The 13,503-nt window shown below is 36.9% G+C and overlaps 1 protein-coding gene across 1 annotated transcript in view; it reads left to right on the forward strand.

Moving 5' to 3' along the window:
• PPM1D (protein phosphatase, Mg2+/Mn2+ dependent 1D) overlaps positions 1 to 13,503 on the forward strand; it is a 47,366-nt gene that overhangs the window by 18,816 nt on the left and 15,047 nt on the right. The window contains exon 3 of the mRNA XM_027034283.2: positions 5,953 to 6,077. Within this exon, the coding sequence (XP_026890084.1) occupies positions 5,953 to 6,077 (125 nt within the window). The remainder of the gene's footprint in view (positions 1 to 5,952; positions 6,078 to 13,503) is intronic.

Raw genomic sequence — 13,503 nt, forward strand, 5'->3', positions numbered from 1 at the left:
TGTTTAATGGCTGTTGAAGCCTGGAAATAACTTGAAGGCCCAACAATTGAAGAATTGTTAAGTAAATTATCAAACATATTTGTAACATTGAATATGATATAGCTATTAAAAATAATGTTTATAGTAAATTTTTAAAAATCATGGTGTTAAGAAAATTTTCAAACATAGGTAAAGGTAGAGAGAGTAGTATAATGAACTCTCATATGTATGAAGAATTTTTAGTAATATAGGATAATGCTTACTAGTCACAAAATAAGCAGGATGTAAGTTATATTTGTAGTGTGATCTCAACTATGCAGAGAAATAGGAGTAGTATAGGAATACACCAAATGTTAATAATTTTCTGTATGATGATTTACATATATCTAAATATGTATAATTTTTAATGGGAGCATTCATTTGGTTAAAATTTAGGTAGCATAAAATGATGTACTTTAGAAGGTCTCTCAACTACTACTGTCCCACAGGCCACCCAGTTCCTCTCCCTCTCAAGAAACCAGTATTACTGTGTATTCTTTGATGGCTATTCATGCACAATCCAATATGAAGCTGTACCATGTATGGATGTACCATCATTTATTTAACTAGTCTCCTGTTGAAGAGTATTTGTTTCTATTTTTTGTTGTTGTTGATATTACAAACACTACTGTAAAATGAAAAATCTTGTGCACGCATCTTTTTGTGCATACAAATATATTTGTAGGATTATTTCCTAGATGGAATTGCTGGGCCAAAGAGGAGTATTTTTAAATTTTTAAATCATTAATTAATTAATTTAAAATGGTTACTTATTTATTTTGAGAGGGATCGAGAGAGAGCGCATGTGATTGGAAGAGGGGCAGAGAGAGAGAATCCCAAACAGGCTCTGCACTGTCAGCACAGAGCACAACATGCTTCCCAGAAACCATGAGATCATTACCTGAGCCAAAATCAAGAGTTGACATTTAACTTACTGAGCCACCCAGGCGCCCCAGGAACCCTTTATACTCTTAAAAATTGTGGACCTCAAAGAGCTTTTTGTTTATATGGATTATATATAATGATTTTACCGTATTAGAAACTAAAAATGGAGACATTTTCAAATATTTCTTAATTCATTAAAAAATAATACTAAACCCATTGTGTTAATATAAGGAACATTTTTATGAAAAATAGCTATTTCTCAACACGTGTATTTTGTGAGAGGATTGGCATTGTTTTACACTTTTGAAAGTCTCTTTAATGTCTGGCTTCATAGTGATAGCTAGATTCTCATATCTGCTTCTGCCTTCAATCTGTTGTAAGATGTTTTAGTTGCAGTATCAGAAGTAAAATGTGGTCTTTCATAGATACATAATTGGAAAAAGGAGGAGTATTTTGTTTCATTCATTCATTTATGTATTTATGTTTTTAATGTTTATTTTTGAGAGAGAGCAGCATGTGAGCGGGGGAGGGGCAGAGAGAGAGAGAGAGAGAGGGTGAAATGGAAGCAGGCTCCAGGCTCTGAGCTGTCAGTACAAAGCCCAATGCGAGGCTCAAACCCACAGACTGCAAGATTGTGACTATAATTGACTGAGCCCACCCAGGTGCCCCAAGGAGGAATATTTTAAAAACTTTTCCATGTATTGGAGATATTCATCTTTGATGTTATTCCAGAACTCAAAAAGAGGTAGTTTCTTAAGGGTTAATACTAGTATATATTAATGACCTTTTTATACACTCACATTAAGATCCATAGGTATATCAATTGAGAGCTATTGCTTAAATGGCTTTTTTTTTAAATCCACATAGGATTTTTTTTTTATTAATAGACTTTATGTTTTAGAACAGTTTTAGGTTCATGGCAAAATGGAGTGGAAGGTACTGAGAATGCCTGTATACTCCCTGCCTCCTCCTATACACACAAACTTCACTCCTACACCAGAGTGGTGTATTTGTTACAATTGATAACCCTACATTGACATATCATTATTACCCCAAGTCCGTAGTTTACCTTAGGGATGTTCTAGAGTTTTGACAGACATACAGTAACATGTATCTACCATTACAGTATCATAAGAATAGTTTCACTGTCTAAAGATTCTGTGCGCTTTGCCAATTTATCCTCCCTACCTCCTTTGTTACTGGCAACCACTGGTTTCTTTGTTGTCTCTGTGGTTTTGCTTTTTCTAGAAGATCATATAGTTGGAATGGTATAGTATTTAGTGCCCATGTGTGATTTTGTAACATAGGCATTGGTCATTTGTAAAACACTGGTTTATTGAGTTACACATATCCAAATATTGACACGTTTTATCATATATCATATCAAGACATGTAGCCTTTCAAAAATTCCACTGTATACACATGGTCTTACGAAAATAATTTTGACCTGGCAAACCCCCTGAAAAGATCTGGGAATCACTTTTCTAGTACTTGTATGGAGAGACCTTCAGTCTCCCTGGAATTTTAAAATCTGAGATGTGTAGTAGGGTACAAGTAATTTTTTTTCTTTATGGCCATTAGTAGCTACTGGAACAATTATATATCTTTTCCTTACTGATTAGAAGTCTTTACCAGGCATAAAACCCCTCTTTAATGGGAAGATGACCTTGAGTTTACTCTCTTCTAGCACTGTTTCTCTGGTTAAGATAAATAACAGAGTGTTAGCTCTGTTATAAGGTAACATTGCTTATGGTATACTGATCCTTGAATTGGAACTGTATCTGTTTAGGGAAGATTTTGAGTGTACTATAAATTTCTGTTAGAAAGCACAGACCTTATTAGCAGCCCTATATCATGCAGTTTGATTTGTGCAGGGATGGGCTATTAAAAGACACTGATTCCTGTGGCATATGAAGCTCATTTATGGGGACTAGAAAATGGCTCTTGGATTTCTGTTAAGGATCATTTCTGGAGACAACATGACTGAAGCTGCCATGCTGGCATACTGTGCTTCCTGTTCTGTATCCTACAAAGTTAAATGAGCCTGGTTTCATGCTGTCATTTATGTGAGCCTATGAGTTTGAAAGTCAGTCTGTATCTGAGACCACTACTGGTAGTCATGCAAAGTGGGCTTTGCAATTATAAACTGAATTCCTGTATATCCTTGGGTCTTTTTCTGAGCTTTTTAAATATTATATGTGTACCAATAGCATGCTTTTTTTTAATTGAGGCTTTGTTGCAATTTTTAATATTGGTAGGCCTGATCCCTTTTCATTAATCTTTTAAAAATATTTTCTTGATGATTCTTTATTTTTTATATGAATTGTTAAATTAGATTTTCTTTGATTTTTTTTTTTTAATAACTTTTTTTAGAGTTTGTTTTTTGTCTTATCACTTAAAATACCATCTGGATAGTTGGACAGATGCTCTTTGCCATTTGGGAGCAGGTGTCTTTTTGCACAAATTGAGCTGTTTTATTAGAAGTTATTTCCTCCTTTCCCTCTGTCTCACCCTAGGCAACTGGCCAGTGCTATGTTTTTCCAGCCTTCTGTTGCTGCTCAGTCAGCTCTCTGCATATCAGGCTGTTCCTTTTGTGTATGCCTTTTAATCATACAGGACAACAGCAGGGAGTACAATAAAAGCAGTCTGCTTTTGTTTTTTGTTTTGTTTTTTGTTCCTCAGAAACACAGAGACCATAATATCTTTGACTATTAAGTGTCAAGAGAGCTCCTACTTAGATTTATAATGGAAACAATTTGGGTAGCTACTGTAATTACCTAAGTATGTATTAAAACTTACATTTTAGGGAGTAGGTTTAGGAAAGAATAGGACTTAGGTGGTATGAAGACAGAATGATGGTGTTTCTTCTTGTGAATGGTAGATTTAATCTTTACTCTCCTGTTTGTTTTTTGAGGATCAGCATTGAAGAAAGCATAGAATAACAAAATGGCCACCTTTGATAGTCTCACTCTTGAGACCATGACCTAGAATAATGTTCCTTTGAGGACTGTGAATTAAACTAAATGGGTTCTCAAAGGGATAGTAAATAAACAACTCTCTTAATTTTCTCTTCTGTGTTATCATTGACAACGTTTTGTGACCATTCTGTACTTGCTTCATTCCTCCTTTGTGCTATCCAATATAGTTTCCACTAGCCACATATAGCTGTTTAAATTTAAATAGAATTAAAATCAAATAAAATTAAAAATTCAGTTCCTCATTTAGCACTAGCCACAGTTACAGTGCTCAGTAGCCATGGAGAGCAGCAAAGTGAACATTTCCATCGTTACAGAAAGTTTCGTGAGACAGCTGCTCAAGTCCCCTGGCATGCCCTTATCAGATAAGTTTGTTTTCTACTTCAGAAAGGTTGAGGCTGTTCTGCCATATTCATGTTTTTCTTGGCTCAGAGGAAGAGTGGCCTTTTCTCATTTATATGGCTTATGCCTTTATTTTTCTTCTCTTAGAACTTTTATTCCATTTGTTATCTCTTTTTTCTCTAGTATCTTCATTCTTTTGAAGTTAGAGTAGAGATAGAAAAGCCATAGTTGGGGCTTAACTAGCTGGCAGCTGCTGAGGTATATGGCATTTTATAGTGACATTCCTTTGAGGGTGGTTGCCATTAGTTGTCCTGTCTTCAGCTTTCTAAATCTTTTTTTTTTTTTTTTTGAGAGACAGAGACAGAACATGAGCAGGGGAGGGGCAGAGAAAGAGGGAGACACAGAATCAGAAGCAGGCTCCAGGCTCTGAGCTGTTAGCACAGAGCCCGATGCAGGGCTCGAACCCACAAACTGTGAGGTCAAGACCTGAGCTGAAGCTGGATGCTTAACCGACTGAGCCACCCAGGCACCCCACAGCTTTCTAAATCTTAAAGCCAGTTTTATTTTGGTGTTCATCAAGTTTAGGAGGATAGAGTCATGCTACTCAAGGTCAACATAATCAACTGATAAGGGACTCATGTATTCATCAAGATGTCTTAGTACTCATTAATCATGAGAAAAATAACTGACAAGAAAACCTCATGTTATTGTCAGTTGGCCTGCTGTTGATGAAATGAAATTTCAGATTATAATCAAAGGGTTTCTGGATGCACGGGAGTTCTAAGTGAGAAGACTTAATTATATTATCTTAGTGTCATCTGTCTCAGAGTCTTGGGAATTACCCTCTGTCTTCTGCATGTATCTGTCAGGTAGACTTAATATCAATTAGGCTAATATAGTTTCTTGAAAATTCTCTTTGTGTTTTTCTCCCCAACTTTTCTAGCCTTCCAGAGGAACATTTTTCTTGTGTAGATTTTTTTTTAATCCAGGCAGGTTATTAAATTAAGAGTCAGTTTACCATTTCAGTCATGCCAGGTAACTGCAGAGAGACCATCTCTATTGTGTTACTACTTTTTTTGCTCAAAGATTGACTATATTTTCATGTTTTAGGTACCCTAACATGTACTAACTTCTCCATATACTAATTACAGATTTCTGTTGCTCCTATGCCACATTCCTTTTTAAGAGTTTCCTTGTTCTGTAACTCCCACATCTATATCTCTACAGCTGATCTGCTTGCAAAGTCTACTCTCATACTTCTAATTACAGAAATATTTCTGTAATACATAGTTGTTTCTATTTAGGTATATCCTATGCCTCAAATTAAGAATATTAAAACTGAATTTGTACCATTTTCAGTACAAGTCTCAAAAACTACATAACCTTCCCCTTTTAATTTTTTATCATTGTTTATTTATAGCCTCTTCCTCTCCTCAGTTTTGTTAGTTATCACATTACCTTGCTTTTTTCTCTGACAAGTTATCTACTCATTTTTCTTCTCATTACTTCCACTCTGTTCTGTCTAACCTACCTTAGTAATCTCCAAATTCCCCATGTTAATCTACCCTATTTTGTCTTTGCTCTTTAAACAGGAATCTTGGCTTATGCATCTTTGTGTCTGAAATAGATAAGTCATTATTTCGTGATAATTGATTGTATTAGGTATTTGACACATTGACCTACTTTGTTATATTTTATTCATTTAGAGTATTTTTATGAACTCTTTTTTCAGTGTGATGAACAAGTCTGGGGTGAATCGTGTAGTTTGGAAACGACCTCGGCTCACTCACAATGGACCTGTTAGAAGGAGTACAGTTATTGACCAGATTCCTTTTCTGGCAGTAGCAAGAGCGCTTGGTAAGTAGGACTTACTTAGTGAAATCCTATTACATTTTCTACAGTGTATGGTGGTAACATAAAAGAGGAAACTAAGAACTAAACCTTCATTTAACAGATAATGGGGGTAGAAATATGCTGTTTTAATAGTAAATGCTTTAACACTCAATCCAGGGGAAGGTTAAAATACGGATTTCAGTGCCAATTGCTTCTTAAATTTTTTTTTTTTCAACGTTTATTTATTTTTGGGACAGAGAGAGACAGAGCATGAACGGGAGAGGGGCAGAGAGAGAGGGAGACACAGAATCGGAAACAGGCTCCAGGCTCTGAGCCATCAGCCCAGAGCCTGACGCGGGGCTCGAACTCCCGGACCGCGAGATCGTGACCTGGCTGAAGTCGGATGCTTAACCGACTGCGCCACCCAGACGCCCCAATGCCAATTGCTTCTTAATGGGGAGTCACATTTTATGTTTTGCTGATTCCTACCTATACTTAGGGAAGTATATGTATGTCTGGGCTTGGTGTTACCCTTAAAACTGTTTTTAAATGTGCTTCCTTCAGCCTTTCATATTTCTCTTAAGAGCCTTTAAGGTTCTTTTTCTTTTTAGCTAGCAAAATAATTGTTCATTACAAAATAAAAATACTTCTTTTCTAGTCTACCTGGTTTTGGAAGAAAGGCTAGAGGATTATAGCTACAGAAATATCTTACCTGGGATGTGCCAGTTAAATTTTCTTGTATAGCAAATTTCTTTTAGGAAACACTGATTTTTTCCTTCTTTCCTCTAACAGAAACTTGAGTACTGACTTAGTGCCAGGCACTGAATTAGGCTTTGGAGAGATTTTACTGGTAGATATATTCTGTTTGTTTTCACGGAACAAGACTATGTAGTTGAGGAGATAGGCAATAAAGAAATAAGCTTGTAAATGAAATAAGTATGGATTAGGAAATACTGTGAGGAAAAGAAATGGGGTTCTGTAATAAAAAATAATTTAGAATGGAAAAACTTTTATATAATGTAATAGAAATGCTCCTTTTAGGAGGTGTTATTTTAGCTGAGATTTGATGGCTGAGATGGAGCTATTCTTGTGAAGAGTCTGTTAAAGAATATTTCAGGCCTGGATCCTGAATTGGGAAAGAACTTGACATGTTCTAGGAATTATCAAGAGACTGGAGTTAATGAGGCAGACATGGGCCATATCATGGCAGATATTTGCATTCTAGTCTGAGTGTGCTGGGAAACATTGAATGATACTAAGGTAAAGAGTAACACCATCTGATTTGCATTTTCAAAAGATCATTCTACCTTTCATATTACTATCTCTTAATTCGTCTTTGGTGATCAAAGGCAGATAGGCTTAGCATTCATGGAACCTATAATCTAGTGGAGGAACTAGACAGTAAATGAACAAATGGGAAAATTGTTCTAAAAAGTGTCATAAAGGAATTAACCAAGGTGATATACCTGTAATTGGTAGGAGGATTAGTGGGTAACAGTGGAAGGCTACATTAAAGAGGATGATCAAGGAACATTCTTTAAAAAAGTATTTATTACTTGAGTTAAGACCTGAAGGAGGAGAAGGGGGCGAGGAAAATAATAGTCAAAACATTCCCACAAAGCCATTAGGCAGTAGGTATTTGATTTGGGGCAGTGGATGGGTGAGTTGTCCAGCATGTATTCTCTTTTCCTACTAAATAACATACTGAAATTTTGGGAATTATGTCTCCCCTAATATGTGCAGTCTTAATTTAGACGTTCCTATTCAGGCTCCTTTTGTAAAACATAGGTCACCTCAGTTAAATCAGTCAGATTCTCTATTCTAGGATTTTGAATTGTGACTCTAGTAAGGACAAAAATTAAAAACAAAGAAACTGGTTGGAATGAATTCATCTTAGGAGTATTGACTTCTTTCGGCAGTGCCCATTGATATGGTAGGGTTTTCCTGCCTAAGGCTTGAAACTGACCTGTATCCATGCTTGGTTCTCCAGCTTCTTGTCTGTTGTGTGAACTACTTGGGTTTTCTTCTGAGTTGCCTTTTGGGCCTAACTTAACCTGAGTTGGAAATTGTCATTTGCAAGCACAGAATCCTAATGCAGGAAAGAAAGGGCTTGATGTCTTTAAGGAACATGAATGAAACCAGTGTGAGAGAGAGGAGGTAGAGATGTAAAATGAAAGTGGAGATGAGGATACTTACCCAATTAAGAAGGGCTGTGCAGGCTAAGTAAGGTAAGTTTGGTGAAGACATTATGGGTGGTAGGCAGGAACTAAACCCCACAAGGCTTTATGGCTAGACCATGATAAGGAACTTCATTTTAAATACTTTTGAGAAAAGGGTACCTGGGTGGGTCAAACTTTTGGGGCGACTGAGTGGCTCAGTTGGTTAAGCATCTCACTTCAGCTCAGGTCATAATCTAAGCAGTTTGTAAGTTCGAGCCCCACATTGGGCTCTGTGCTGACAGCTCAGAGCCTGGAGCCTGCTTTGGATTCTGTGTATGCATCTCTCTCTGCCCCTCCCCAGCTTGCACTCTCTCTCGCTCAAAAATAAATAAACATAAAAATAAATAAACAAATAAATAAATACTCTTGGGAAGGAATTGAGGAGTAGAAGTATACCACAGTAGTTAAGAGAGAAACTTTGGAGCCAGGATTCCAAGGCTCCAATCCAATGCTGTTTACTTACTATACAAACTTGGGCAAATCACTTATTATATGTAAATTACTTGATGGGGTACAGTTTTTTCAGCTGTAAATGGGGTTAATGATGGTACCTGCCTCATTCTTTTGTGAGGATTGGATGACAATATATTTAAAGTGCTTAAAATAGTGTCTGGCACATCATAAGCACTCTATAAATGTTAGCTGTTGTTATCGCTTATCGAAGTAGGACAGGGACTGATTCAGTTTTTTATTTTATTTTTTTATTATTTTATTCATTTAATTTTATTTAAATCCAAGTAGTTAACGTATAGTGTAATAGTGGTTTCAGGAGTACAGTTTAGTGATTCATCACTTAAAAATAACATGCAGTTATTAACTCATCCCAACAAGTGTCCTCCTTAATGCCCATCATCCATTTAGTTCATCCCCTCACCAGATACCCCCTCCAGCAGTCCTCAGTTTGTGTGTATTTAAGAGTCTCTTATGGTTTGCCTCCCTCTCTGTTTTAATCTTATTTTTCCTTCTCTTCCCATATGTTCATCTGTTTTATTTCTTAAATTCCACATATATGAGTGAAATCTTAGGATATTTATCTCTCTGACGTATTTTGCTTAGGATAATACATTCTAGTTCCATCCACGTTGTTGCAAATGGCAAGATTTCATTTGGTCACTGAGTAATATTCCATTATATATATATATACACACACACACACCACATCTTCTTAACCCATTCATCAGCTGATGGACATTTGGGCTCTTTCCATAATTTGGCTATTGTTGATGGTACTATCGAGTTTGTTTTTAAAGGGTCGTTTTGGCTGCTATAATGGCTAAAATTATAGGGTAATAAAATTAGAGACAAGGGTACTATTCAGGGGCTTGTAGCAGTATATAGGCACTTTACATATTTTGTAGATTTTTGCAGAACTAGAATGCTATCTTAGTTACCCAGGTTATTCATGTCATAGTATAAGCATGTGATGTAAGAGGTCCTTCAATTCTTAGCAAGGAAAAAGAGGGAGGAAGGTGATAATTGGTAGAGAATTAATATTACTAAAGAATAGAGGGTTTTTTATGGGGCAATTCACTGGACTGAGGGCAGGGTCTCACTTCAGGTTCAAAAAGTAAAGTGAACTTTCAGTTTAGATTCTGGGGTGCCTGGGTGGTTCAGTCGGTTGAGTGTCAACTCTTTATTTCAGGTCAGGTCGTGATTTCACAGTCATGAGATCAAGCCCTGCATCTGGCTTTGGGCTGGCAGCTCAGAGCCTGCTTGGGATTCTCTCCCTCCCTCTCTGCCCCTCCCCTGCTCACAGTCTCTTCACAAAAATAAATAAACATTTTTTAAAGAGTAGATGCCAAGTTATTATGTATATATGAAGTATATGTGCCAAGCATTTTAAGCCTTGAAACCTATTAGTGATTGTGTAGTGGAAAAGAAGGAGCAGAAAGACCAAGAAAACTAACTGGTTTTTCTGTTTCACATATTCTTCTGTTCAGAGATATCTCTAGAGCAATTCAGACAAGAAATAATTCAGCCCATGCTTGAATATCTTCAGTAAATCCTAATATTTCATAGTATAAACACTTGCATAATTGTCAGTTAAAATCTGCCTCCATGAATCTTTCAGATGTTGGCTCTAGTTATGTGTGCTGAAACAAAAACAAAGCAGTATATTTATTTTGCCTTTTGCCTAATGACCATGATTTTACCTATTCAAAATTGCCTAGCACGTTTCTCTAGTCTTTCCTCTAGGCTAATTTCAGTCTCTTCATTATTCTTATCATATTCCTCTAGATGTTTCCTTCAGTAAATGTTCCAGAATTGAGGACACTCTACAAGATGTGGTGTGACCAATTTGAAGTATAATGGAAATATTTAGTTCCTGCTACCTGAGTGTTGTACTTCTACTAATAAGAGTCCTGGAATCCTGTCATTAGCTTTTAGTAATCATATCACATTTGTTTTATTCAAATAGCTCCAGTCTTTAGATGTTTTTCTTATTAACTGCTACCAGGTCAAATTTCTATATTGCATCTTTGTTCTTTATTGGGATAGTGAGGGGGGGGAGATGGAGACTGAATAATAGCATTCAATGAGCTTCTTACAGAATGTATAGTCAATACAAAAAGTATTGATTGGTGTATTTGGAGAGATTTTTTTTTTTTTCTTTAAGAGAGAGCACAAGCAAAGGAGGGGCAGATAGAGGGGAACAGAGAATCCAAAGCAGGCTCTGTGCTGACAGAGAGCCCAATGTGGGGCTCAAACCCACGAACCATGAAGTGTTCCGTGAAGTGTTCACATGGCTAAATGGCTACCCATTGTGGTTAGCATAGATTTCTACAGTGGATAGGAAGTTAGAGAATATAAGACTTTGAGGATCTCTTATAGTTTTGAGAGTCCATGGTAATATTTTTCAAATTGTTGATCTTGGATGTGAGGGCAATTTGGCTGTGACATCTGTCAACCCATTGATTGCCAGGGTTGATTTGACTGATCTGGCTGGCTAGGTGGGTGTCCCCTTCCTCCCTCACTGCTCCATGTGCATCTCTCCTGAAGCTGCATACTTGGTTGATGAGGATGACCTTCCCTGATAGAGGAGGACCCTTCTTTGGTTAAGGGTATATTAGTAGCTGTGCTCCCCAGCTAGAGTCTCCAAACAAGCTCTCGAGGTCCACTGTTAGGAGAACATAGGGTAGTGTTAAGCTTCCAAGACTCCAGACACATCCAAATAAGGTCTGCATGTGGCAGTCTGCCTTTATTTAAAATAAATAAGTTAAACAAATAAGTAATTAAATGTTGATATTTGGATTAGCTTTCTATCATAGTCAAAACACCTTTTTTTAACTTGCTATTTTCACAGTGTGTTGTTTTTGAGATTTATTCATCTTTATAAATGTAGTTTTAATTTAATTGTTGACTATTAGACGTTCAGTCTCACTATGAAACTGTATTTTCTTCTTCCACACCCTGATTGGACAGTTAGGTTATATCTGTGCATTTGCTACTATGAAAAAATGCTGCTATGAATATATACACCTATGAGATTTCTTTAAGGCATATAAATTAGAAGTGGAATTGCTGGGTCATAGTACATTACTTACCAACTTTTAATCTGTATTTATTTTTGAGACAGAGAGAGAGAGAGAGAGAGAGTGCGAGTGGGGGAACAACAGAGAGAGAGGGAGACACAGAATCTAAAACAGGGTTCAGGCTCTGAGCTGTCAGCACAGAGCCTGATGCAGGGCTCGAACTCATGAAACTGTGAGTTCATGACCTGAGCCAAAGTCAGACACTTAACTGACTCACTCAGGCGCCCCCTACTTTTAAAACACCACATCAGGGGCACCTGAGTGACTCAGTCAGTTAAGCGTTCGACTTCAGCTCAGGTCATAATCTCCCAGTTTGTGAGTTTGAGCCCCATGCTGCTTTGGATTCTGTGCCTCCCTCTCTCTTCCTCCCCTGCTCATGCTCTGTCTCTCTCAATATCTGTCTCTCTCAATAAGTAAACATTCGAAAAAATTTTTTAAATACTATGACATACACATACAGTATGATACTATTTCTTCAGTAAGTGAAGGAGGCTACTTCAGGCTGAAGGTAACTGGCCTAAAGGCTCTAGCCACTCAGGTCCCATCCTGCTAACACATGGTCATACTCAATCCATTCAAGGCATACCAGTTGGAAAACTCAGTTCATAGATAAGTACATTTTTAATGTTGTTAAATCTTACTCAATATCTCCCCAGAGTGAGTAACTGAATTAGTTATCTCTTGCTATCTGACAGAATATTCTCAAACTTAGTTTAAAACATGTATTATTTCATATGGTTCCTGTGGCTCAGAACCTGGGAGTGATTCTGGCTCAGGGTCTCGCATGTAGTTGTAATCAAGATATCACCTATGGGTATCATCTGAAAGCCAGAATGGGGTTGGGGTATTCACTTCTAGGATGCCTTACATACTTGGCTGTTGGAAGTAGGCCTCAGTTCCTTGTCCTGTGCGCTTCTCTGTAGGGCTCTTTGATGCAGCTGGCTTCCCCTGATCAAGTGATGCAAGAGAGCAAGGTGCAACAACCATAATGTGTTTTTATGGTCTAGTGTCAAAAGCGACACATCATCACTTCCTCTTAAACTAGACTAGAAAATCTAGTCAATTTTTCTTAGCAGAATTAAGTTGTGCTTCTTATGAAGTATAATGAATTTGTGCACATATTTTAAAACCACACAGAGTTCCCACTTCTTCATGACTCATAAATGAATCTTTGTTGATTTATTTACCAAATATCTATTAAATGTCTATTATGTGCCAGGTACTCTTCTAGGTTCTAGGGATTCCACAATGAACAAAACAATAAAAAATTCCTGGACTCATGAAACTTACCTTCTAGTAGGAGAAAACAGACAATAAAGAAATAATAAGTAGACTATGTATTGTGTTATGTAGTGAAAGGTGCTATCATGAAAAATAAAGCAGGGAATGTTGTGGGAAGTAGGGGTGTAATTTTAAATGGAATATTCAGAGGAGATCTGAAAAAAATGACATTTGAATCAAGAGATGAGGCATTGAGACCTATGGGTGTCTTCTGGGGCAAGAGAATTTATTAGGCAGAAGGAACAATGAATGCAGATATCCTTATTAATGATTTTTTTTTTAACTGAACAGCTATTAATCACATAGCAAATACTGAAACATCAGTTGTAAAAGGAGGTCAGGAGTTCTGTTTTTAACAAGTTAGTTTGAGGTGCTTATCAGACATAAAACCACTGATGTCCAGTTGACTTCTGGTTA

The sequence above is a fragment of the Acinonyx jubatus genome, chromosome E1 (assembly GCF_027475565.1).
Source record: "Acinonyx jubatus isolate Ajub_Pintada_27869175 chromosome E1, VMU_Ajub_asm_v1.0, whole genome shotgun sequence".
Taxonomy (NCBI): Eukaryota; Metazoa; Chordata; class Mammalia; order Carnivora; family Felidae; genus Acinonyx; species Acinonyx jubatus.